This window comes from Gymnodraco acuticeps, unplaced genomic scaffold (genome assembly GCF_902827175.1).
Source record: "Gymnodraco acuticeps unplaced genomic scaffold, fGymAcu1.1, whole genome shotgun sequence".
NCBI lineage: Eukaryota > Metazoa > Chordata > Actinopteri > Perciformes > Bathydraconidae > Gymnodraco > Gymnodraco acuticeps.
Genome location: NW_022990595.1, coordinates 403,957 through 430,263, shown reverse-complemented (window position 1 = coordinate 430,263; position 26,307 = coordinate 403,957). Strand labels below are relative to the sequence as shown.

Here is a 26,307-nt window from a genome sequence, read left to right as displayed (position 1 = left end):
ACATGAGGTCCTTGAGTGTGAAAAGATGGGAACAGTGATGGTACTCCTGATGACGAGGCTCTCACCTTATAAAACATGTCTCTCAGGTCGTCCTTGGGGTTGACCCAGGAGGCCACAGCGTCACAGAAGAAAATGAAGTCCTGGAGAGAGAGAGAGAAGTTAAGCGTAAATTCAGAGCTCAAAAGAACAGGGTCAGGGGTGTAAAGTGTGATTCTGGATCAGAAAATATAGGAACATAAGGTATCATTATAAATCAATGAGCTGGGTGTGTCATCATTTCCAGAAAGGAGTCAGCTGGACGTCCTCTGTAGTATCTACAGCTTTTATTACACATCTGCTCACCTGCACCACGCCTGCAGGGTTCACAGCGATCATCACGCAGATCCCCCTGAAGGCCGAGTCCTTCTCCTCGTTATCTCGGATATTCCTCAACGATGTGCACCTGGGAAAGGGGGGTGGACAAAAGTGGAAGGTTTATTCATCCATATTTTGTCCCAATGACTTCCTTTTCTTCTGTAAACCAAAAATAATGGTCCTTTCTCAATTAATTAAAGTTCATATAAATGTATTGCAATAAGGGCTACTGGGATTCAAACCAGAAAAGTGAAGAGCATCTCATTTTAATATCAGTAAACTTGTGATTTCATGACATCAGAATGACAATAAACTCACCATGGTCTGATGAACTGCTGCAGCTGTGGCGCCACCTCCTGGGGACAGACGTAACCCAGTCTGCCGATGGTAATGGCTGCACACAGGGAGACGACACAATTTAACGTCGACTCCCTCTGACACTCAAATGCTTCCCAACGTTTGAAGTACATACAACCTAAACTGTGGCCGTTTCTCAATATCGAGTATACCTGCTGCAGAGCCACTATTTCAAGTATACTACGTCATCGAGTGGCGCCGAATGCTGGGCATTTAACATGCATTTAAACAGTCCTTCGGTGCCACTCGATGACGTAGTATACTTGAAATAGTGGCTCTGCAGCAGGTATACTCGACATTGAGAAACGGCCTGTGTCTGACAGTGTGTGTACCTGTGTTTTCCAGCAAAGTGTTGGGTCTGTTGATGATCTCCACCAGGTTTGGCAGAACCACGCCCACATCTCTGCACCTAGAAGAACATTGATTTAACGACATATACTGACTTGATCATTGAGCCCATGTGTTCTCGTTCCACGAGAGGTGGAATGTATTACAACTTTTAGAAACGTTCCGTCATGAGGAGAAGGACATTTTTCATGTATTAAAAACAATGAATGGCAAAGCGATAAAACATTGGCAGTGTGGTTTGCACAGACTTAAATGGCAAACACTCAACTGTGCCACTTGGCTAAACATCATTTGGCATATCTGGATCAGAAATTAAAACAAATGCATCATCTTTTTTCAATACAGGGTTTTTCATCATATCCAGACACTGGGCTTTATATTCAAATAAGCAGACAAAAAGGGTTTATTATTTAACAATAAGCACTTACCCATTTGCATGGCGATCTCTCCAATGGCCCAGGTGGCGTTGTTACACACCGAGATAAACTCTGGGTTCAGGTTGAGTCCCAGGATGGGCATGAACTCAGCTGGAGGGAGGACACGAACACACAGGTTACAATACGAACAGAAAGACATCCGGTCACTTTTACACTACACAAGTTCTGCCTTTACAACTTCATGTATGATTTACAAACTGCTCTCTCCCTCCTTGAAACAGCAAGCTCTACACACACTTCTCAGACTCAAAAGTCATCCGCACGTTTTAATCAGATTTTGAATGTCTGTAAGGTGATCATCATTCACTAAATTGGGGAGGAACATTTAGTGCTCGTATAAAAGGCTTTTACAGAGATTAAAACAGTCAATGCTGGTAACTGCTGATAGCCAGATAGTAGAGGACAGGCATTGTAGTGGCAGTGTAAGTCAGTGTTGTGATGAAACACTCACCAATGCAGGGCTTAACATGCAGGAAGCACGCCTTGGTGAGATCCCCCAGCAGAGCGAAGGAGCTTTGCCTCACCTCGGGCATCGTGTCCTGCAGCAAACAGACACTTTAGTGTTATCCTTAAAATAAATAAAAGTTCCTGTACATTTTTGGTTGACTTTTTCTCCGTTCATAAAAAGAGAGAAACTAGAAACCACCGTTCTGAACTATGGAAAATGTTCAAGTTACAGAGAAAACAATACTGGACAAAGTGGAAACTGTTGTGCCATATCTGGATCAGAAAATATAGGAACAAAAAGTATCATCTTGTGTCAATGAGCTGGGTTTTTCATCATATCCAGACAGTGGGCATTAGTTTTAAAGTGCATCCATTTGTATAAAAACAATCAATAAAAACTACTTTTTTTAGGTTGGAGTATGCTACAATTAGTTTGAGCAAATCTGTATGAAAAACCAACTATTTACTTTAATTGAAGTTAATGTACAACGTGCTGAAAGAGTGAAAACTGTAGTTGGTCCAAAGGAAACGATATGAATTTAGACCTGAACTCGGACAAAATGTACATAGTCAATCAGCAAATGGCCCCTTTTTCACAAGTTGGCGAGTTTCACGAAATACATTTCTCCATCACTGAAAAGAAGAGAAACTAGAAACCACTGGCTCATACCGGCATGCACTGGAAAAGCAGAGTCAGGATGTTCAATCGGGACATCAGAATGACAATAAACTCACCATGGTCTGATGAACTGCTGCAGCTGTGGCGCCACCTCCTGGGGACAGACGTAACCCAGTCTGCCGATGGTAATGGCTGCACACAGGGAGACGACACAAGTTAACGTCAACTCCTTCTGACACTCAAATGCTTCCCAACGTTTGAAGTATCTTTGCATCTCTGCACCTAGAAGAACATTGATTTAACACAGGTTTAATGACATATAGTGGACTTGATCATTGAGCCCATGTGTTCTCGTTCCACGAGAGGTGGAATGTATTACAACTTTTAGAAACGTTCTGTCATGAGGAGAAGGACATTTTTCATGTATTAAAAACAATGAATGGCAAAGCAAAAAAACATTGGCAGTGTGGTTTGCACAGACTTAAATGGCAAACACTCAACTGTGCCACTTGGCTAAACATCATTTGGCATATCTGGATCAGAAATTAAAACAAAATGCATCATCTTTTTTCAATAAAGGGTTTTTCATCATATCCAGACACTGGGCTTTATATTCAAGTAAGCAGACAAAAAGGGTTTATTATTTAACAATAAGCACAAGCATGTGCGCGTTCGTGAGTGTTGGAGGAGGGGCTCTGTAAGGAAGTCTGAAGGAAGAGGCAGATTTTTTTCCGGTTGTGTACTTTCAGATTCTAGCGCACTCGAGCTGGTTTCTCAAATTACCTAACCCACCTTTAAGTCCATCCATCCATCCATATTCTCCCGCTTATCCGTGGTCGAGTCGCGGGGGTAGCAGTTCCAGCAGAGAGCCCCAAACTTTCTTTTCCCTGGCGACATCAACCAGCTCTGACTGGGGGATCCCAAGGCGCTCCCAGGCCAGCGAAGAGATATAATCCCTCCACCTGGTCCTAGGTCTACCCCTTGGTCTCTTCCCAGCTGGACGTGCCTGGAACACCTCCCTAGGGAGGCACCCAGGTGGCATCCTAACTAGGTGCCTGAACCACCTTTAAGTACTATTTAAAATGTGAATTTGCTTCATATCCACACAAACATACAAAGTGTGCAATCCAATGAATTGTAATCTAACTGGGTTTTGATAGATATTGTGCACCCTAATCAATATTAATCAAACTATTGTTCGTTTATACATTTTAAGAATGGCGGTTATCTTTTTTGAGAATGAGTTCTTATTTTATTTTATTTATTTGGGATGATACAAATGTTTATGTCGGTAAATGTGTGATGGGGGTGTTTGTAAAAATAATGGGGACAGAGCTGGCTGCTGTCAGACGACCAGCTGTGCGGAGTTGTCACAAACGGACGTTGCTTCATTTGACGCTCCGGAGGAAAGGACGTCTCATTGCTCTTAAAACTCATGTCCCTGCTTCTCGTGGTTTCCTTGCATCTCCCCATGCTTCCCTGGTGGGAGGGACTAGACGCAGGGAAACGACGCAAGTGAGGGACGCAAGGATTTCATTTAACCGAAGTGAGATGCAGCCACTGTCACCCCACGTGACACCGGCTATATATATATGCCGGTGTCGTCAGAGGATCTGTTCCCAGAATCTTCTCGCGAGCACACAATAATTCCGAGTGACAAGATACTCTGGCGGTCATCCGGGATTCATAGAACCGTAGTTACAGATGAAACTATCGTTTTATTTCGTCCCTTCTGACGTGGTTAAAGTTGCGCATGCTCTATGAGCGCACATACGGGTACTTCTCAGGCATGATGGGTAATATGTGACGTTTCGCTCTCTCAAAAGTTGGGCCATTTTATCTTCATGAGCAACTCTCATAGGAATGAATGAGGCCCCGCCTCCCACGCTGTATCCAGTTCTCCATGCTGCCTGCAGATGCCAAGAAAGGAGCTTGCTCTCTCTAAAACGTCTGCACACACTATAATATAATAATAATGGGAGGGATGAGACCCTCTTTAATGGCCACAAATGCAGAGCACACAGTGACAATTATTCTCTGCATTTAACCCATAAATAACAGCGATAGTTAGGCAGAACCACGCTACTGATCTAAATCGAACGAGAAACGCAGCTAAAGCTGGAAACTCAAAATCCTAAAGAGAGCTCGGGCACAACGCTGCCACAATCAGCTATGCAAAAAAGTAAAACATAGCACAATAAGGGCAACTTTATGGGAGAGGAAGCGGGAACACTGTCGTCACCAGAATGTCTAAGCCAAACAATAAACAAGACAGCAATCAAATTTAGCTGGGAGAGGGTGCGGGAACACAGCCATCACCAAGAAAGTTGACACAAACCTTTCCATCGAAGCTCTGCGCAGCCGGCCATAGCTCCAGAAGGACGAGTCAACAACCCGCGGCTCCGACTGGATCAGTCGCGAAGCTGCACGTGGCCAGCTGTATGCAGAGAATTCCCTCAGATCGGACGTTCAAACCAAACCGAACGCTGTAGCCTACAAGAATGTAGCTACGTTGCTCTCGCGCAGCGTGAAAAGGAACAGATCCTCTGACGACACCGGGATATATAGCCGGTGTCACGTGGTGACTTTATTAGGCTTGTTTCAGTAGAGCTGCGGCTCGCCTCGAAAACTCGAAAGTAGACGAGAATAGCCGATTGCAGCCGGAGGAGGTCTCAAAAAGCTCGTCTGAAGTCGGACAGCTCGGGGTCGGCTTCTTCTTCTTCTCTCGGTTATTGGCGGATTGCAAACAACTTTAAGGTGCATATCGCCACCTACTGTACAATAGTGTGTATCACCACATCATCCTATCACCACTTGGAATTATACCATTGTATTTACGTTGTTTTAAATTCTTCCAATCAATCCTGTTTCACTCAAATACTTAAGAATGGCCTTCCTGGTAGCTCTTAACCCCCTCAGCTTCTGTTCCCAGTATCCCCATCAGGCTCCACTCTCTTCCTGGGAGCTCTTAACCCCCTCAGCTTCTGTTCCCAGTATCCCCATCAGGCTCCACTCCCTTCCTGGTAGCTCTTAACCCCCTCAGCTTCTGTTCCCAGTATCCCCATCAGGCTCCACTCCCTTCCTGCCTCTCTGACCCTGTTTCTCAGTTTCCCCCTCTCTGTTTTGCACATGTTGCAGTGTAATATGATGTGTTCCACATTTTACTTCACTCCATACCACCTGCATTCTTCAACTTCGCTTTTTCCCATTATAAACATTGTGCCGTTTAATCCTGCATGATCCAGTCTGAGTCTAGTGATGGTGATCTCCTCCCGTATGTTCCTTTCTGTATAGATCTTTATTATGACTGATTTCTGTAACTTGTGGTATCTCCTCCCTTTCTGATCTTCCTCCCACCTGTTCTGCCATATTTCCATACCCTTCTTCTTAATTATTGCTTTTCCTTCTCCTTTCCCAAGTGAAACTTGTATTGCTATTTCCTTTTGCTAACTTATCAGCATGCTCATTCCCTTTAACCCCCTCATGGCACCCAGCATAACTGCACATCTATTCCCCTCCTCTGAAGTCTCAGTAAGCAATGGTTAAGTTCAATAAATAAATCTTCTCTAACAGTTATTGTCGACTGTATGCTTTTCAAAGCAGATAGTGAGTCTGTGCATATCTCCACCCTATCAGGTCTGACCTCTTCAACCCATTGTAGCCCAATAATTGCTGCTAGTATTTCTGCTGAATAAACTGATAAGTTATTTGACACTCGTTTTGAGATTGATATTTTGAATTCTGGGATATACCCCTATCCCCACGCATTCTTGCTTCTTAGATCCATCTATGTACATGTTGAGGTAATTGTAATACTTTTCGTTCAGGTATACTCGTTTTAATTCCCACTTCATTTAGTCTTCCTGTGTGTCAAATAATATGTTTCAAAATACTGCTGCTGGTTTATAAAGCACTGAATGGTTTAGGCCCAAAATACATTTCTGACCTCCTGCTAAATTATGAACCATCCAGATCTCTCAGGTCTTCAGGGACTGGTCAGCTTTCTGTCCCCAGAGTCAGAACTAAACATGGTAAAGCAGCGTTCAGTTATTATGCTCCAAATATCTGGAACAAACTCCCAGAAACCTGCAGGTCCGCTGCAACTCTGACTACTTTTAAATCCAGACTGAAGACTTTTCTTTTTGTCGCTGCTTTTAATTGAACTATTCACATCTTAAACTGCACTGTAACTTTTATCCATGTATTTTTTCTTTTAATGTTTATTTTATTATCTTTTCTTTTTAATGACTGATTTTAAATGCCATTTTCTTAATGTCTTTCATTTTTTGTAAAGCACTTTGAATTGCCTTGTGTTGAAAAGTGCTATATAAATAAACTTGTCTTGCCTTACAAGAGCAGTCTCAGTGCTGTGGTTTGGACGAAATCCTGACTAGAACACATCCAAACAGTTATTTAAATGCAAGAAATTACTCAACTGGAAACTTCCATCTTATATCTGCTCCCTGATCTCACGGAAAATTGTAAGTGGCTACTGCCTGAGATCGAATGCTGTGGTTTTATTAAATGTGCCAACTGCTAGGACTGTCTTAGGGAAGACAGCTTTTAGATGCGCAGCTCCTGTCTTGGAATAGTCTGCAAATTAAATGGAAACTGAACAATCTGGTGCCACTAAATGTTTTTAAAGCTCGGTTGGATGCTACTCAATCGGAAGCTATTGGTACCTGTTTATGTGGATAATTATGTAAATGATGCTGTATGATGTCCTTTTGTTGTTCTATTTATGTTTTTATGTTTCATGTGGAACTACTTGAGCAGGTCTCCCTTGAAAAAGAGATCAATGATCTCAATGGGATTTATCTGTATAAATAAAGGTTTGAAATGAAACTGTTGAAAAACTACTTTTTCAATGATTTTACCTAGAAATGGGAGGTTTGATATGGGCCTGTAATTGTTCATTACTGAAGCGTCTAGATCAGTGGTTCCCAAACTTTTTGTGCCCAAGGCACACCAAAGGACAAGTACAAATCTCAAGGCACACCTATTGTGCAAAATAGCCCTTATAACACGTGTTATCACCATATCATGTAAAATATCTGTAAATGTGCATAATTATTTACTAATGCCAAATAAAATGTGACAAAGACAACTATATTACTCATGAAATATTTATTAACGAAATATTTCGGTAGTGTGTATTTGTCATTCAAAACAGGCAACAACCGGAAGACAGAGAAGAAGAAAAGACTACGTGATATAAACAAACATCGGGTTGGTCGAATAATCGATTATTATTCGCCAGGGCTGCCGAATAATCGATTTTGATCATGGTCAGTTTCTGGCAACCCTAACCTCCACCCCTCGAAAGTTATCGCTGACTCAGGCATGTTTATGCAGCACTGCACACGGAGACGCGCAGATTACGTACATATAAACCTACAAAGTACTGATATAGTAAATTAAAAAATAATTATTTTTGTGTAGTTGTATATTGCAATAATAACGTATGGTTGTCACAAAATCCCACGGCACACCCGGACTTGCCTCACGGCACACCGTTTGGGAACCACTGGTCTAGATTATGCTTTTTTTAAGAGCGGTTTAATGACTGCAGTTGTCAGGGCCTGTGGAAAAACACCTGAGTGAGGAGACTTGTTTACTATATGAAATAGATCTGAGGCCATGCAAGGAAAAACATTTTTGAAAAACCCTGTTGGAATACAGGTTATTTCAATCAATCAATGTTTATTTATATAGCCCAATATCACAAATGTTACATTTGTCTCAGTGGACCTTACAGTTTGTACAGAATATCAGTATGACAATACAACACCCTCTGTCCTTATTTAAACTAGCTGCACCTTTACCAGCTTGCATAACACTTTAATGATCAATCATTGTAATCTAAACATATCATATATATTATTCTGAAATTGATCAATCTGCATAATAAGTACTCCATGTATATTTTGATACCAATACTTTTGCTTGAGTAACATTTGGAATGCAGGACTTTTACTTGTAACAGAGTACTCAGACACTCTGGTAAATTCTACTTGTAATGAAGTACAAGATCCGAGTACTTCTCCAACCTCCGCTTGCTTTGAAGTCTATCTTTTTGACATGTCTTTAACTTCAGTATAGATCTAAAATAATCCCAGGGAACACTTCCAAATCAAATTCAATATTTCAGTTGGGTGCAAAAAAGTAAATACTTTTTATTAATTAGGTTTTTAATGTATACTGGAATTTCATCCTAGTTCAGGAACCAAGTTCGGCCCAAACAGATTCAGTTGATAAAACGGAACACAAAACTTCAGACGACTCAAATCTTAATAGAAAACAATTTATTTTCCCCTATTCACAGAAAATTAAATAAAAAGATACGTTGGATAACATCCCATCTGCACCACAGTTGAGCAAAAAATAAGGTACTACATTGAATTCAATTGCCAGCCTTGATATCAGATTGAAAAAAGTTATGAATGAGTGTTTCCACATTCTTCCCTAAGGTATGCACCAAGCATAGCAAGCACCGACCCTCCTTCAGTCCAACCACAACATCAGATTTGACATAATCAAATGGTCCGCTATAAAACAACGAAAACAAATTATTCTTTAAATAAAAAGAAGGAAAAAAAAAACTTTTAAAGTCCAAAAGAAATTTGTGCACTGGGGCACAAAAAACAAAATCAGAAACAAAATAAATTAATAAAAACAAAACTGTCACATGTGCATCAAAATAAAAAAACAACAAGTGGACATCTTGCATTTGAATTTACTTCTGTATATCGCTTAGAGTATCCCAACATGGTGGAGTGGTCAACTTTTAACCAATTCTCGCGGCCCAGGAGCTGCATCCTTCTGCGTGATTCAGGTAATTAATGCTTCACCGGTTGCTGCTCCAAGAACTGATGTGTCGAGGCTTTGATTAGCAAATGGCCACCTCCAAACTCAACACTTGCCTTCAGGTAAACCCGGAGAAGATGCCATTAGTATCTACCCTGTAAGGTGTTAAGGAAACTTAACCCATCAACTCAGGAAATAGATTTGGACTTTTTGCCATAGTGAGATTTGAGTGGTGATAACTGGCAGGTGAAGGTTGAAGCTCCAAGTGGCCATATTAACTTTCCTGACATAACTTTATTGTAGGGCTGGTGCAATATTACATCTAAGCAGTACTCACGTACACACCTTTATAGTAAAAACACCAACAAGAAAACAGCCATACACACTTCCATTACAACCATCCACTATGGACAAAGACTAAAAGATAAAGCTGGATAAAGACCACCACTCTCACATAAGCTAACCAGTGTCAGGGGAGAACCATTTGGACTCGAGAGTCAGTGTATTCCCAGGCAAATCCTACACAGTATTAACGGGTGAATATATGGCAACAACAATCACTAGTTTGATCAGAAGCTGGAGAAGTACCTTATTAGTCCAGCAGAGAGTGACATTGCCATCGACAAAGCTCTTATAAGGTAGATCCCTTCAAATGGATCCATTATAAAAATTACTTTAAAAAAGAAAACTGGAGCAAGACTGAGAAGCATGCAATGACTATGACCAGGAGGAGCCTCGATGGCACGAGCAGCCGCCGTTTCACGAAAAGCTTTGGTCAGAAAGACGGGGACTCTCAAACAGAAGTGGATTGATAGGTTCACAAAGATCCAAAATACTGCAATTAAGATGTCTCCCTCTTAAATCCTATTCGATCCATCTTAGGAGCTACATTATAAAACTAACTCTGTTAAGAAGCCTCATGTCTTACCTAGTCATTTTACCATTTAATATCATTACGCTTACTTCAGCAAGCCATTAACAGTCCTAAAATCACTTATCAAAAAAAACGATGTCTCAAGATCAGTACATTATTACTGTTTCTTACATTTGAAATTCTCAATTTCTTACAAAAAGAAAAAAGTGCATTTATATGAGTAAGAACCAATTCATTTTTGGTGATGTCTTATCGCTCTCATTTAGTCTGTTTTCGTGAAGTCTCTTAAAATGAAGCAGCAGCAGCAAAAAGGCTTCTCAACTTACCTACAGTATTTGAACTGTTGTTGCAGAGGGATTCTCCAAACAATCAGATATTAAGCTAATTCCTGTATTCATCTGCCTAGAATTGGTCTTCACAAGCACAGCCTCCATTAAACTAAAAGGGACATTGATTAGTCAATATGTATGGGTGGGAGGACAAACTAACCAAGCACTTGACAGCTTCAAACTGATGACAATTACTCTAATAATAAATCAAGTGAGCAACAAGACCAGAACATTCACTTAAACATGCGTCACTTAAGAGGTGATCATATGCCATGCAATAGCTTGGTACTGCGGTGGTAAAACCTTAGTCCTACTGCGTCTTCTTTAGCCTCAAACGAAGAGGAAAACAAGAGGCCTATGATTGGAGAGGAACTCAGTAACTGAGGGAAGAGGAAGGAAATTAAATTCAGCTAAATGTACATGTGAAAAGAGAAGACCCATGTATATGCACACCAAATGGTTTATGCAATTTCTTAGTAAAAGGTGCAAACTATTTGTGCACATTTCCTGCATCGTTACTTAGTAAAAGCCTCTTTTAGTTTAGCCTCTGGCACGAGCCTGATTAAATCACATCTATGTGTGCGAGTCCACGGACTACGTGCATGTGGTGTTTGGGACTGTGGCACCCTACGCTGGTTCAGATCATTCCTTTTTATGTACCTATCTGCCAACCCCCCCTCCCCTGCCCTCCCAGCCGTCACCCATCATAACAAAATAATCAAATGGAGGAGGGGGCGGTCGAAGCCAGCCTCACCTACCTCACCTAGGATCCCTGTGGGCGAAAGTCACTTTAGAGTGAGTTGGATTAAGTGAGGCGTTTAACCCGAGAGGTATATGTATATCCCCAGTTTACCCTCCCACACCCACCACCCTCCTCCCACCCTCCCTCCCTCCGAGAGACACACAGGGTGCGGGGGGAAAGGGGGCTGTCCGCTGAGTGGAGGGTCAAAGCCGGTCACATCCCTCCAGCTCGTGTTTCTCCCCACAATCTGGGCAGTGCAATGAGTTCCCCAGTATCCCTCCCCTACATTAACCTGGGGAAAAGACAGAGAGGAAAGAAATTAAAATCACATACGAGTAACTGAAGAGCTTATATTAACTAGAGAAAAGGTGATTGGTTCACTGCATCGCAGGTATTATTGTGATTGGCTCTTGGGCCACATCAAAATTATACGCGCTGTCATCCTCTCACACTGATACCACACATACATAACACGGGACGAAAGTAACGGAGCGATTTTATCCGAGCCCAAACAACTTTGACGGGCCAAATTACGTCAGAATTATCAGCATTCAATACTTAACAGACCTACTAAATATCAGGTTTAACTGTCAGGAGTAGCTAGTGTTGTCACGATACCAACATTTTGGTTTTGATACCAAGTCAAGAATTGCGATTCCGATTCTTTTTCGATATTTTCTTAAAAAAGGGAAACGGTCTTAAATGTAATTATTGTGCTTTATTTCACACCAGAACCATAACCATAACACAAACGTTTAAACAATGAGAACAATAAATAAAATAAATGACAAGAATTCGTATTAAATACAATTAATAAATGTCTTACAGACAGGCCTCGTGGTGTCCGTAGGCTTGCCCTCACTGATGCAGTTCCTGAAGAAATTGCTAGTGGGAATGCTTTAAGCTGAAAAGCTGACGCTGAACTGCTATGCTGAAATGTAATGTGTAAGAAGAAAGTGAAGAATTTAGATTGAAATGATACATGAACACTGGGGGCTTGAATGTGTGATGAGAGAAGAAAAGAAAGTAAAAAGAATTGGAAAAGCAGCAGAATATTTGAACTGCTAACTTTTGAACTAACTTGATGGCGCCATTGCAACGGCATTTGATGACACCGCATAATACGCTTAAATGTGTGGATGGCTGCATCTTTACCAAACCGGTGAAGGTTTGGGCCGTTGGGAGCATTTTCACTGAAGTTATGAGAAAACCGTGTTTCATGGCAAACCTTGTGTTACCATGGCAACGGCATTTGAAGAAACAGTCACGTAGATGTTGTCACGGCTGGACTGTTAGCACATGCGAAGTTTCAGCACTTTGACGATTTTCATAAGGAGTTATAGCAATATCGTGTTTTACGGCGAAGGCAACAGCTTTTGAGGAAAACTCAGTAATGGCACATAGACATGTTGAAGGCTGGACCATTAGCCATCATGAAGTCTAGTGCTGTTTTGACCCTTCATATGAGTTACGACAACATCTTGTTTATGGCGAGGGATGCATTTCCATGGAAACAGCCTATGTTGAGATCTCAGATTTGGCATGGATCGGTGATATACAAGCGAAGTTTGGCAAGGGATGTTACATTGGAGTTACAACGACATTGTTTTATGGCGAGGAATGCGTTGTCATGGTACCACCACATCATGTAACATCAGATTTGATGTAGAGCTGTTCAGGGCCACAGTATTAACCATCATGTGATGTTTGGTGGCGTTCTGAGCTTGTCAGTTGGAGTCATGAGTTCATCATGTCATATCTCCAACACATAGGTGTTTATGTTTGAGCCAACGACATTATGAAACACCTGTGCTTGAGCCCAGAGATCAAAGGTTTCCATGGTGATGTGCAGTAATCAGTGCGAGGAGAGACTTTCCATTGTTCTGAATGAGATAAACCTCTTACTTGTGAACGGTTTGTTGAAGAACCGTGACAGATATCGGTGAAATTTCAACGCGTGAAGCATGTCAAGGACACTGAGCGTCTGAAGTGTGCTTTTTATGTACTTTCGGGTCAATAATGTGGCCTTTTTGGCAGCCTAAATGTGTACTGCTGCTGTTGTGAGGAAAGATCAGGCTGAATTTACAATGGGCCTTAATGGAGACATGTTGAAAGTTTTTGTCACTTCATGCCCTCAAGAGGCATTTTGTTTAATTATTTTTTATTTTTCAAGCTACGAGATGTTTTCCTACGTTTGTCATGAAAAAATGATGTCCAAGGAGTGTAGGGTTTGGGAATTATGGCAGGTTTAAAAAAATATATATATGAAGGCGAATTTCAAGCTCTCCTCCACTCTGTGCCATCACGCACTCTACGAGCTGCGCAATACACTCATGTTAAAATCTGAAGAAGGCCTCTTTACCAAGGTCTGAACAATGTTTAATATTTCTAAAAGTATGAATCTGATTTAAAAATGGTGTAACACGAATAATGTCAGAAAGATGTATAACATTTGAAAGTTGGAATGAGGTTTCCGAGTGAAAGTATGAAGGAGCAGTTGGCAGTTGAAGTCGCATGAAGACTTTTCAAGTCTGAAGAGTTTCTCCATTGACTTCCATGTTAAAAATGTGATGAATTATGGGATATATCCCTGGAATTATGAAAGTTATGAATGAGAAAAATAGCCATCGATTCCCGATCGAGCAGAATGTTTTGATGTTTGAGCGGAGTTTCTGCGATGTGGAATGTGGGAGCAGAAGAGGCGCAAAATAACCCGGCGGAATAAAAATAATAAAGAATTTGTGCATAGAAGAACAAGTAGTTGGAATGCTGTATCAGCATTCCGACTAAATTATGGGGGGGTTTGCTGGACATACCTAACAGGTTGGTGTCCTGTGTGGACGAGGAAGAGGTCGGGTTAAACGCCATAGCAGGCAGACAGGCGCTCCTTCAGCAGAGGTGGGAACTGCTCTGAGAATTGCTGCCAGTTCTCCTCCCCCACCTGGTCCTTGAAGCCATGCAAGATCTTGGAAAAGAAAAACAGTCATGAATGCCGAATAAACTCAGTAAATCGATGTTTACAATTGAGAGTTTAACCTGTTAAGCCCCGTTTTTCAGGTCTCATGCTCTAAAATGACTATCTTCCCTTTTAAAAAAGGGGTAAATGCATAATCTTTTTTCTCAAAGCAATTATAAACCTGTAAGTTGGATGTAAAAAAAGTCAAAATCAATATAGATTTTTTTTCAATTTTAATATAAATTCAGATTGAACATAGTACAAAAATGTAAATTATAGTGTCCGTCCAAATTTTCTTTTTTACTTATAGTGAAAACCACCCTTGAATATGTTTTTAAATATTAAGAAGCCCTGAGACACAGTTTCGTGAAAAAAAACTACCCGCCACACCCCGATTAGGGTCCTCTCGGGCTTAACAGGTTAAAAGGACAGTGGTTTAACTTTTTTAAGAATTCAACTTAACGGGGTGCGTATTTGATCTACAAATGGTCATTTTCTTCCTCTCCCAAACTAATAAGTTACACCCCTATAAACATGGGATGCAACAAATGAACTAACTTTGTTATGAAATAAATAGCGATTAAACTGAATGTGAAAATACACCAGTTGTTTTATTTATTTACAAACTGAAAACTCGAAACAATAAGCTCAAAACACACTTCTCAGACTCAAATGTCATCCGCACGTTTTAATCAGATTTCGAATGTCTGTAAGGTGATCATCACAGTGTGGCGAGCGAGCACTAAATTGAGGAACATTTCATTGAAAACATTAATCCTCTAACATGAGGTCCTTGAGTGTGAAAAGATGGGAACAGTGATGGTACTCCTGATGACGAGGCTCTCACCTTATAAAACATGTCTCTCAGGTCGTCCTTGGGGTTGACCCAGGAGGCCACAGCGTCACAGAAGAAAATGAAGTCCTGGAGAGAGAGAGAGAAGTTAAGCGTAAATTCAGAGCTCAAATGAACAGGGTCAGGGGTGTAAAGTGTGATTCTGGATCAGAAAATATAGGAACATAAGGTATCATTATAAATCAATGAGCTGGGTGTGTCATCATTTCCAGAAAGGAGTCAGCTGGACGTCCTCTGTAGTATCTACAGCTTTTATTACACATCTGCTCACCTGCACCACGCCTGCAGGGTTCACACCGATCATCACGCAGATCCCCCTGAAGGCCGAGTCCTTCTCCTCGTTATCTCGGATATTCCTCAACGATGTGCACCTGGGAAAGGGGGGTGGACAAAAGTGGAAGGTTTATTCATCCATATTTTGTCCCAATGACTTCCTTTTCTTCTGTAAACCAAAGTCCTTTCTGAATTAATTAAAGTTCATAAAAATGTATTGCAATAAGGGCTACTGGGATTCAAAACAGAAAAGTGAAGAGTGTCTCATTTTAATATCAGTAAACTTGTGATTTCATGACATCAGAATGACAATAAACTCACCATGGTCTGATGAACTGCTGCAGCTGTGGCGCCACCTCCTGGGGACAGACGTAACCCAGTCTGCCGATGGTAATGGCTGCACACACGGAGACGACACAAGTTAACGTCAACTCCCTCTGACACTCAAATGCTTCCCAACATTTGAAGTACATACAACCTAAACTGTGTGTACCTGTGTTTTCCAGCAAAGTCTTGGGTGTGTTGGGTCTGTTGATGATCTCCACCAGGTTTGGCAGAACCACGCCCACGTACGGCTGCATCTCTGCACCTAGAAGAACATTGATTTAACACAGGTTAAATGACATATAGTGGACTTGATCATTGAGCCCATGTGTTCTCGTTCCACGAGAGGTGGAATGTATTACAACTTTTAGAAACGTTCTGTCATGAGGAGAAGGACATTTTTCATGTACTAAAAACAATGAATGGCAAAGCGATAAAACATTGGCAGTGTGGTTTGCACAGACTTAAATGGCAAACACTCAACTGTGCCACTTGGCTAAACATCATTTGGCATATCTGGATCAGAAATTAAAACAAATGCATCATCTTTTTTCAATACAGGGTTTTTCATCATATCCAGACACTGGGCTTTATATTCAAGTAAGCAGACAAAAAGGGTTTATTATTTAACAATAAGCACTTACCCATTTGCATGGCGATCTCTCCAATGGCCCAGGTGGCGTTGTTACACACCGAGATAAACTCTGGGTTCAGGTTGAGTCCCAGGATGGGCATGAACTCAGCTGGAGGGAGGACACGAACACACAGGTTACAATACGAACAGAAAGACATCCGGTCACTTTTACACTACACAAGTTCTGCCTTTACAACTTCATGTATGATTTACAAACTGCTCTCTCCCTCCTTGAAACAGCAAGCTCTACACACACTTCTCAGACTCAAAAGTCATCCGCACGTTTTAATCAGATTTCGAATGTCTGTAAGGTGATCATCACAGTGTGGCGAGCGAGCACTAAATTGGGGAGGAACATTTAGTGCTCGTATAAAAGGCTTTTACAGAGATTAAAACAGTCAATAGGCGCTTTCACACCGGAGTACTTTTCCCGGTATAGTTCCGAAAATTTGCATTCACACCAAAAAAATAGAACTAGAACGTAGTTCATGAAAATCTTTTCAGTCCCTGCTTGAGAACAGGTACTTTCATGGGAGAAAAAGGTTCCCATTTCTGATTGGCTGGGCGGATTGCAAACCACGCCCAATAAAACTTTTTTTTTTATGAAGCCGCCATTTTATTTGCTGGCATTAGCATTATTAGCATTAACCCAGCACACACACAGAGAGAGACTAACTTATGGCAACACAAAATAAAACGTGGAAGCGGTGAAGAGGAGGAGATGTCGGCGTTCTGGCGATCAACTCGGAAGGCTTCAGTAGAAGCTTGTCCCCAACTCCGGGGACTTCGGTGGCAGTATACACCGTGAAATTGTTTGCGGCCTGCCAGTAAAACCAAAGCAGAAAATAAGTGACGTCAGCGGCTTCATTTGCCTAATCCTCCCTCAGGGACTTATTCCGGTGTGAACGCGATCTTTCAGAACTAAAGAGTTCTGATGAACTAAGTACGGCAAAGTACTTGGTGTGAAAGCGCCTAATGCTGATAACTGCTGATAACCAGATAGTAGAGGACAGGCATTGTAGTGGCAGTGTATGTTAGTGCTGTGATGAAACACTCACCAATGCAGGGCTTAACATGCAGGAAGCACGCCTTGGTGAGATCCCCCAGCAGAGCGAAGGAGCTTTGCCTCACCTCGGGCATCGTGTCCTGCAGCAAACAAGACACTTTAGTGTTATCCTTAAAATAAATAAAAGTTCCTGTACATTTTTGGTTGACTTTTTCTCCATTCAACACTAGCCCCCAAACCCTCGGCCAGCAGCAGGTCAAAGGCCTCTGGTTTACCTCTATTATTTATAGAAACATTTTTTCATGTGTGGTCGGGAATTTTCTAAGATTATATAAATCTGGATCAGAAAATATAGGAACATTAGGTATCATCGTAAATCAATGAGCTGGGTGTTTCATCATGTCCAGATGCAAGAGACTATTTAGCAGATACTGAGCCAGCAAGATGACAGCTGCTCTCCTAACTATCACATTTTTGTATTCAGTGTTTTTCTCCATTCATAAAAAGAGAGAAACCACTGGCTCATACCTGCATGCACTGGAAAAGCAGAGTCATGATGTTTGATCGGGACACTAGCTGTTCAACACTAGCCCCCAAACCCTCGGCCAGGCCGCTCAGCAGGTCCAAGGCCACGATCATAAAGTCCTTATCAGGAGCCTCATACTGGTCTGGATGCTGGTTGTACATCTGTTCAGACAGGAAGAAACATTAGAAGTGTGGTTTGCACAGACTTAAAATGGCGGACACTCAACTGTCCCACTTAGCGAAACATAATATGTTGCATATCTGGATCAGAAAATATAGGAACAAAAAGTATCATCTTGTGTCAATGAGCTGGGTGTTTCATCATATCCAGGTACTGGGCTTGTTTTTGGTGAATGCAGCCATTTGTAAAACATTTTTTAATACAATAAATTCACAACAATTTTGTGTGTGTTGCAGTCTCACCATAGCTTGAGCTAGAGTCTTCTGGACCAGTGTGACACAGCGCTGATAGACGGGCTCACAGTAAGGCAGGAAACCACTCTGCAGGGCGGTGGCTACTGAAGACAGACACTGGAAGAAATACAGATATAAACAATGTTGTCTGGGGTTGTATGTCTATGTCAACCAACTTTATCAAAGGCATCATTTGTTAAACTCCTCATTGGTCTGAAAGAGAAGTTTCTCATAGGAAAGCATTCTGTCTGTTCTGAACTATGGAAAATGTTAAAGTTACAGAGAAAGCAAAGAATGAACAACTAAGCTTTTATATCTGGATCAGAAAATATAGGAACAAAATGTATCATTGTTTGTCAATGAGCTGGGTGTTTCATCATATCCAGACAGTGGGCATTAGTTTTGAAGTGCATCCATTTGTATAAAAACAATACATAAAATGAAAGATCACCAATTAGTCGTTAATCATGGGCCAGGAAAATGTGACGGATTTAACATAAGTCACCTATAGTGCATGTATAGATATTAAAAAACAAACTTCTCACCTCTAGTAGTGGGAAGAGATCCTTGTCTTCGTCTTTCAGCTCGTTCCACTTGGCAATAAGGGGGGGCATCAACTTCTGAATGTACTCCTGAAAATGGAAAAACAGTATGATGTGAGATTCCCTTAGTGTGAAACGTATGTATGATCCTGCATGTGGTGAAGAAGGCATGGTGCAGGTATAGATTTCGGGGCACTTACAGGCTGGTTGAGGTGGTGACCCACTGAGTCTGCCAGGGTTCCTATGGCATCGTAGAGAATGAGGAGATTCTTGTGCTGGTACTTCCCAAAGGCAAACACCAGTGTGTCCAGGATGAAGCTCAGGTAGGGCACCAGCTCTGTGCACGCCTCCTCTTCCAGGGTGGCAAACGCACTAAGAGAAAAGAGAGGGGGAAACATCAATATTTAATCTAAAAATATAGTTCTGAAAGAGATTTATACAAATGTATCATAGGAAAGCGTTCCATCTGTTCTTGACTATGGAAAATGTTCAAGCTACAAAGAAAACAATTATGGACAAAGTTGTGCCATATCTGGATCAGAAAATATAGGAACAAAATGTATCATCTTGTGTCAATGAGCTGGGTTTTTCATCATATCCAGACAGTGGGCATTTTCAAAACATATCTCTTCACACTCGCATATCCACCCTGATCATTATCCATCACACATCCCGTTTTATTCATGTTATTTTTTATATACTGCATTGTCTTGTTTATGTTTCTTATGCTGGTGTTATGTATTGTGAATCTTGTTGTGTGTTTGTACGGCGACATTGAGAGCCTTGAAAGGTGCCTATATAAAATAAATGAATTATTCAAATGGAAAAAAATAAAAAAATAAAATCATTGTTTATCAGTAAGCTGAGATTTGAAAAAGGGAATGGGAAGCTGCTTACCTGCAAGCGGCCTCCTGCACCCTCTTGTTGCTGTCCAGGATGCGTTTAAGAAGTTCTGTCATAAGGGGTTTGAGGTAGGAGTCGGGGGGCTGGGAGACCACCCAATGTGCGTAGCGACTCAGGGTCCAGCAGGCAATGGAGCGCACCAGGGCCTTTTTCTCGCATAGACACGCGATGAGGTGAGGGATCAGCTCTGGCAGGTAGGCCACCATGCCCTGCATGCAGCCTGAGGAATGAAGAGGGGCAACACATTAGATCATTTTTTATTTGCGTTTTTAAAAAAGGACAATAAGCCGAGATTTTACCATTACGGAAATGTATTAAATTAAAGAGTGGTTCCGTTTCGGATAAGTGGCCAATACAAATATTGACTATTCTCTACTGGAATTTTGAAAGGACCACAACCGCATGTTTGTCCTGAGCCTCTGGTTTATTTATAGAAACATTTGTTCATGTGTGGTTGGGAATTTTCTAAGATTATATAATTCTGGATCAGAAAATATAGGAACATTAGGTATCATCGTAAATCAATGAGCTGGGTGTTTCATCATGTCCAGATACAAGAGACTATTTAGCAGATAATGAGCCAGCAAGATGACAGCTGCTCTCCTAACCATCACATGTTTGTACTCAGTGTTACAAATGTTTTAACCTGTTAAGCCCAGAGCCTGTTTTCCAGGTCTCAGGCTCGAAAATGACATTCCCAGAACAAATGACCATAACTTCACTTCTAAAAAAGGGGTAAATTAATAATCTTTTTTCTCAAAGCGATGATAAACCTGTGAGTTGGATGTAGAAGAGTCAGAATCAACCTAGATTTTTTTATTTTTAAGTAAATTCAGATTGAACATAGTAAAAAAAAAAACATTACTTATAGTGAAAACCACCCTTGAATGAATAGTAGTTGAATAGTAGACTAAAAGCTTTAGGAATCCAAACTATACAATAATAAGTACCCTGTATCAAGATTGATGCAAAACAAGTGAAATTTGACCTTTTTAGAGATTCAAAATAAATAAATTCACTTCTAAGGTCATTTGGGTGGATTTGTCCCATCTCTGGCCCCCCTGGTCGACTTTGATCTCTTTTTAACCGCTAGAGCCAATGGAATCGAGGGGAAGTTCCACATACACGTTACCAAATAAGGAGTGAGAGTGACGCGTAGCCAAAACAGGAAGCTGTCATACACTCTGGAAGCTATCATTAGCAGCTAATATGAAAACTCTGTTTGACATAAAAATGGATTAAGGATTATCAATAATTTTTTCAAAGTGACACAGACACATTAGATTAACCTTCAGCCGCGTTTTAATGCCATTGAACACAACTTTTGATCAGAATAACAGTAAAAGGTGAGCATATGTCCGTTTGTTGCTACCTAAAGCTACGTCGTGTGTTGTCTGCATTTGCTTCCCCTGTCGCGAGTTCTGATCGCTCAGTGATGATACTTATATATTTATAGAATCTGTGGAATCTCAACTTGCAGATCCGATAAGTATATCGATCGATTTATACCTAGAGTTATGTGCGTTACAATTTTTTCGCTCAGGGCTCATTTAGATGCTTCTTGTGAGACTTGTGTTTTGTTTCAGTAAAAAAAATGTCATATCGTCAGTTAGCTTAGTATCTTCCCGTTAAGTGAGTATGACACATTCATAGTTTATTACATTTTAAGAAGGCCTGAGACACAGTTTCAGGAAGAAAAAGCCCGTTAAGCAAGTCCTGTCAGTCTTACCCTCAGCTATTGCCCCCAACACCAGGATGCCAGACTCCTTGATGACCCAGTCGGGGTGGAAGAGGAGGCCTTTCAGCAGCGGCAGGAGGTGGGGCAGCAAGTCGTCACGGAACACATTGGCGAGCACATCCAGCGCTGCAGCTGAACACTTTCCTATATTAAAAAATAAAATTACTTCATCATTCCCCATTAACCCTTAAACGCCCCCCAAATATTGTTTTCCATGTCAACAACTTTATCAACGGCATTGTTTGCTAAACTCCTTATAGGTCTGAAAGAGATTTATACAAGTTTCTCATAGGAAAGCATTCCACCTGTTCTGAACTATGGAAATGTTCAAGTTACAGAGAAAATAATTATGGACTAAGTGGAAACTGTTGTGCCATATCTGGATCAGAAAATATAGGAACAAAAAGTATCATCTTGTGTCAATGAGCTGGGTTTTTCATCATATCCAGACAGTGGGCATTAGTTTTAAAGTGCATCCATTTGTATAAAAACAATACATAAAAACTACTTTTTTTAGGTTGGAGTATGCTACAATTAGTTTGAGCAAATCTGTATGAAAAACCAAACAATCTACTTTAATTGAAGTTAATGTACAATGTGCTGAAAGAGTGAAAACTGTAGTTGGGCCAAAGGAAACGATATGAATTTAGACCTGAACTCGGACAAAATGTACATAGTCAATCAGCAAATGGCCCCTTTTTCACAAGTTGGCGAGTTTCAGGAAATATATTTCTCCTTCACTTACGCAGGTTCCAGTCAGACAGCGTGTCGTCGTCATCATCGTCATCATCGTCATCATCGTCATTGTCCTGCTCACCCTCTGCTCCTTCGTGCTGCAGGGTGACGGTGCGTGACTTGTGGAATCTGGGCTTGATATCCTGATCGCTATCCGGTACCGCCTCGTCCTCCTCCTCCACATCGCCCTGTGTAAAAAAACACAACTTTACTTCAGCAACATCATGATTTAATTTAGCCACATATGCTATACTTTTTTTCAGCATAGATCATTTTTACAATGATTATAGTCATGGGAAAATGAAATGGAGAAGAAATACAACAGCGTAGCACAGAGCTTTGTCAAATCTGGATCAGAAAATATAGGAACATAGTGTATCATCGTGTGTCAATGAGCTGGGTGTTTCATCATATCCAGATGCAAGAAGGACTCAAAAGTCCAACTCTATGTTGAGGTAGCTCAGCAATCATCCAAAAACACTATAGGGTCATAAGATAGTATATGAGAGGGTATATGCAGGAATCCTGAAGTCAAATTTAATACCTTTTAAGACCCTTTCCATACATTTTAAGACCTCATCGCAACTTCGAGTTCTAACCGGTTACATTGGCGACACACTTTACCTCACATTTAATATATTGATTGTAAGATAGCACAACTAAACAGAGTGCAGACAGACTACTGAAGCCTCCTCTCCACATGAACTTCAACCTCTCTGTGAAGGTCAGGTGTAATGCAGTATGCTGCTTTGTTGCTTCTGTACTCTGTGCTCTTTCATTCCAGTAAAACTTGTTTATTTATTTAGTTATCCTCAGAATTGATACTATTTTTAATATTATTAAATGTTATTAATATTATTGGGGTTTTATGGGGTTTCAGTTTTTTATAGTAGGTTGGGGGCGGGGAGACCTTAGAGAAGGTTCTGACTAGACTGACTGGTTGCTACGTCTGGTTGCTTGGAGCTGAGTTGGTATAACCCTGAATTGGATTAGAACATTTTAGAAATATGAGGAATAACCTCTTGGTTTTATAAACCGTTTTGTAATTACTTCTTCATCCATTTTTGGATCTCTGCTGGGTTTTCTTTTAAAACCCTAAACCCCCCCTTGGGGTTGGTCCCTCCCCTCTCCCTCTGCGGATCTAAGGTCCGGTAGAGGGGGATGGGGCACAGAGTCGCTTATCCAGGCGGGGGAGTGCATCTGACGAAGAGATAGGTTGTTGTGCTCTCTATCTCTGTTTCTTATCCTACATTTTCACCCTGGACTAGAGGGAAAGCGTTCTTGGACGCCTTTTCAGCTGTTTCTTACTATATTCTTCCTACCTCGTTTACCTTGAACTATTCTAGGAGAGTGTGTTGACGTTGACTCGTTGGGCCTTTCCTCCTGTACTTGTTTGTTCCCCAGTTCTTTCCTGAATCTAGGAGAGGGCATTTAGGCCTCTCTACTTCCTTCTTTTGATTAGTTTAGTTTTTCACCCCCTTTCCCTTGAACTAATTTACACGGGAGAGTGCATTTACGTAGTCACGTTGTGCCTCTCGGCGTATACTTTGACTTTCTGTCTCTTTGGAGAGTGCTAGTACGTTGGATACGTTGGGCCTTTTCACTGTTGTCCCTCTTCACTAGTATCCCATGTCCCCTCTTTATAATTTGGGTCTTCATAATTTCCACCCTATTCTAAGGGGAAGCATGATGGTGCCTTTTCTTTTCAATTTCTGGCTTTGTGTTTATTCACCTCTTACTCGTTTAATATTTAGGAGAGTGCATTTACGTAGTCACGTTGTGCCTCTCTTCCTGGCTATTCTTTTCATACCCTTGTTTCTCAGAGAAGAGAAGAAATTATATTCTAAAAGGAGCTGACACATGGTGTCTCTTCACTTGTACACTTGAGGGGTCAGAGTTCACATGGTGAGGGATTCCATGAGCGATATGCGCCGGCCTGTGCCTTTACCTTGGACTTCTAATAGAACTGCTCGGGTCTTGATAGATTGAGTGGGGAAGTTCATGAGATCTTTCTAGAGGGTTATCAAGAATAACTTTTATCCAATGACCTTTTCCCTCTCTGTCTGTCTGTGTCTGTGTATTCTCTTGTTCCGATTAACCCAGCCAAATCTTTTTTCTTGTTTTGTATCTATATCTACGCCGGGATCCGGAGTCGAGGCTGGTCCTCTTGCTGTAGTCCTGTGTCTTGGATCCTCTATCCTGAGTTCTGGATTAAGTCGTGGACTTCGGGTCGTGGCTGAACCTGTCTCTGCGGTCCTGCCTTGGGTCTCGTCATGCTGCTTCCCTGATGGCTTCCTCAGGATTGTAGCTGACATCCTCGTGGATTCATCTTCTTATTACAGACACATGCATTTCCTAACATTCGGTCTATATGCTGTAAAAATGTATTATCTCTTCGATTTACACACGGCATCTATTGCACGTCTGTCCGTCCTGGGAGAGGGATCCCTCCTCTGTTGCTCTCCCTGAGGTTTCTCCCATTTTTTCCCCTCAAACTGTGGGTTTTCTCTGGAAGTTTTTCCTTGTACGATGTGAGGGTCTAAGGACAGAGGGTGTTGTTTTTCTCATACTGATATTCTGAACAATCTGTGCTGTTGTATTTGCTGTAAAGTGTCTCTACTGTAGGCTAATTTTATTATATGTACAGCACTTTGGCTCGACCATAAATCGTTTATAAATGTGCTATATAAATAAAACTTGATTTGATTTGATTAAAACTCCTCAGAAACCATTAGAAACCAGTATTTGACCAATAAACAAAACAATTGACAAAACTTTGAACTATATTGAACTTTGGTGAGCTTCAGCGGGGTAATGCCATATAGGAGCTCCCTCACAAATACCCAGGGGTTAAATTGGGCTGGGGCTGTCCGGGGCTAAGCCCGGCACATAGGACGATGCTCTGGACACCCTCACACATTTGTCATATGTTTACAAAAAACGATATATATGTTAAGACTTTTCTCGTTCTTAATATAGACTATATTTAGGGTCGATATGTCGATATACCTTACTTTAAAATAGCAGATCTCTGTGACGGAATATAGTTTGGCTTAGACCCCGGCCCCACGAGGACGCATACAGTAAAACGCATACACAAACGCAAAAAAGTATTCCGTTCACACGCATTCGATTCATTAACGTGTCCGTTCACACTAGACCGCTGGAAATGCTGAAAACGCTGTAGTACATATGCCAGGCCTGTAAGTGTACAAAATACACCAAAAGCAGCTTAGAAGACCCAGTGCATGGTTACCCTTCTGATTATTCTCCGCGGTGGACGGCGTGTTCTCCACAGAGCGGAGCAAGGCAACGAAACTTAAAATAAGAAGCAGCATTTTATGGCACGCTATGCATGGGGCCACCGTGAGGGGGTTTCCCCGACATGTTGTTTCAGTAAATTAAAGGGTGTTTCATGTTGTCGTTGCTGTGGACCTTCTTAATACCTTGGAAAATGCCGTTTAATACTTTTTAATAGCCTTAATTTTCGCTAAATTGATTTATCAACTTTTAATACTTTTTAAGACCCCGCGGTATGAGCATTGTGTAAAACAATAAAAAGAGAGCTTACCTTTAATAGTATGATGTCTATCTCTGAATACTTCATCCCATTGACCAGGATAGGCGTCAGTCTATATCAACGGGAGAAAGGATATTACGTGCTTGGTTAAAACATCTGAGAAATCTCATGTACAAGTTTATAAGAAGTGGCTAATTATACTATCTTTTTTTAACTGAGTCTACAGTAAAACAGAGAAACTAGGGATGGGCGGTTTAGAATGGAACACAATACCAAAAAAAAGAAACACACTCAGGTGATTGTTGTGAATTCAAATTGTTATAATCATGAAAATAATTGCCGTTCATTTTAGTGACATTAAGAGTTAAGATGGCGGATCTGGATCAGAAAATATAGGAACATAAGGTATCATTGTAAATCAATGAGCTGGGTGTTTCATCATGTCCAGATGCAAGACTGACTTATGCCATGTTAACAGGAAATGTTGCCTCGAGTCACTTTAAGGATAATATTGTACAACAATTATTTTGGCCAGAGGAATGGTGACATGAAAGGTTGATATCGTTTCAA

At 41.1% G+C, this 26,307-nt stretch overlaps 1 protein-coding gene across 4 annotated transcripts in view; it reads right to left on the bottom strand.

The window, feature by feature from the left end:
- Nucleotides 1-81: 81 nt before the first annotated feature.
- LOC117554438 (transportin-2) overlaps nt 82-26,307 on the bottom strand; it is a 32,354-nt gene continuing 6,128 nt past the window's right edge. For 2 of the 4 annotated variants that reach the window (XM_034228880.1, XM_034228881.1), the window contains 16 exons: nt 25,789-25,849; nt 22,228-22,405; nt 21,474-21,626; nt 19,739-19,964; nt 19,042-19,213; nt 18,845-18,931; nt 18,309-18,416; nt 17,889-18,047; nt 17,413-17,500; nt 16,365-16,463; nt 15,890-15,985; nt 15,718-15,793; nt 15,395-15,494; nt 15,118-15,192; nt 14,131-14,279; nt 8,853-11,606 (listed from right to left, as the gene is read on the bottom strand). In XM_034228880.1, coding sequence (XP_034084771.1) covers nt 14,172-14,279; nt 15,118-15,192; nt 15,395-15,494; nt 15,718-15,793; nt 15,890-15,985; nt 16,365-16,463; nt 17,413-17,500; nt 17,889-18,047; nt 18,309-18,416; nt 18,845-18,931; nt 19,042-19,213; nt 19,739-19,964; nt 21,474-21,626; nt 22,228-22,405; nt 25,789-25,849 — 1,786 coding nt within the window. In that variant the 3' untranslated portion in view covers nt 8,853-11,606; nt 14,131-14,171. Of the gene's footprint in view, nt 141-342; nt 443-672; nt 749-1,043; nt 1,121-1,487; nt 1,587-8,852; nt 11,607-14,130; nt 14,280-15,117; nt 15,193-15,394; nt 15,495-15,717; nt 15,986-16,364; nt 16,464-17,412; nt 17,501-17,888; nt 18,048-18,308; nt 18,417-18,844; nt 18,932-19,041; nt 19,214-19,738; nt 19,965-21,473; nt 21,627-22,227; nt 22,406-25,788; nt 25,850-26,307 lie in introns of those variants that run through there. The other 2 variants (XR_004570272.1, XM_034228879.1) reach the window with 2 other exon arrangements.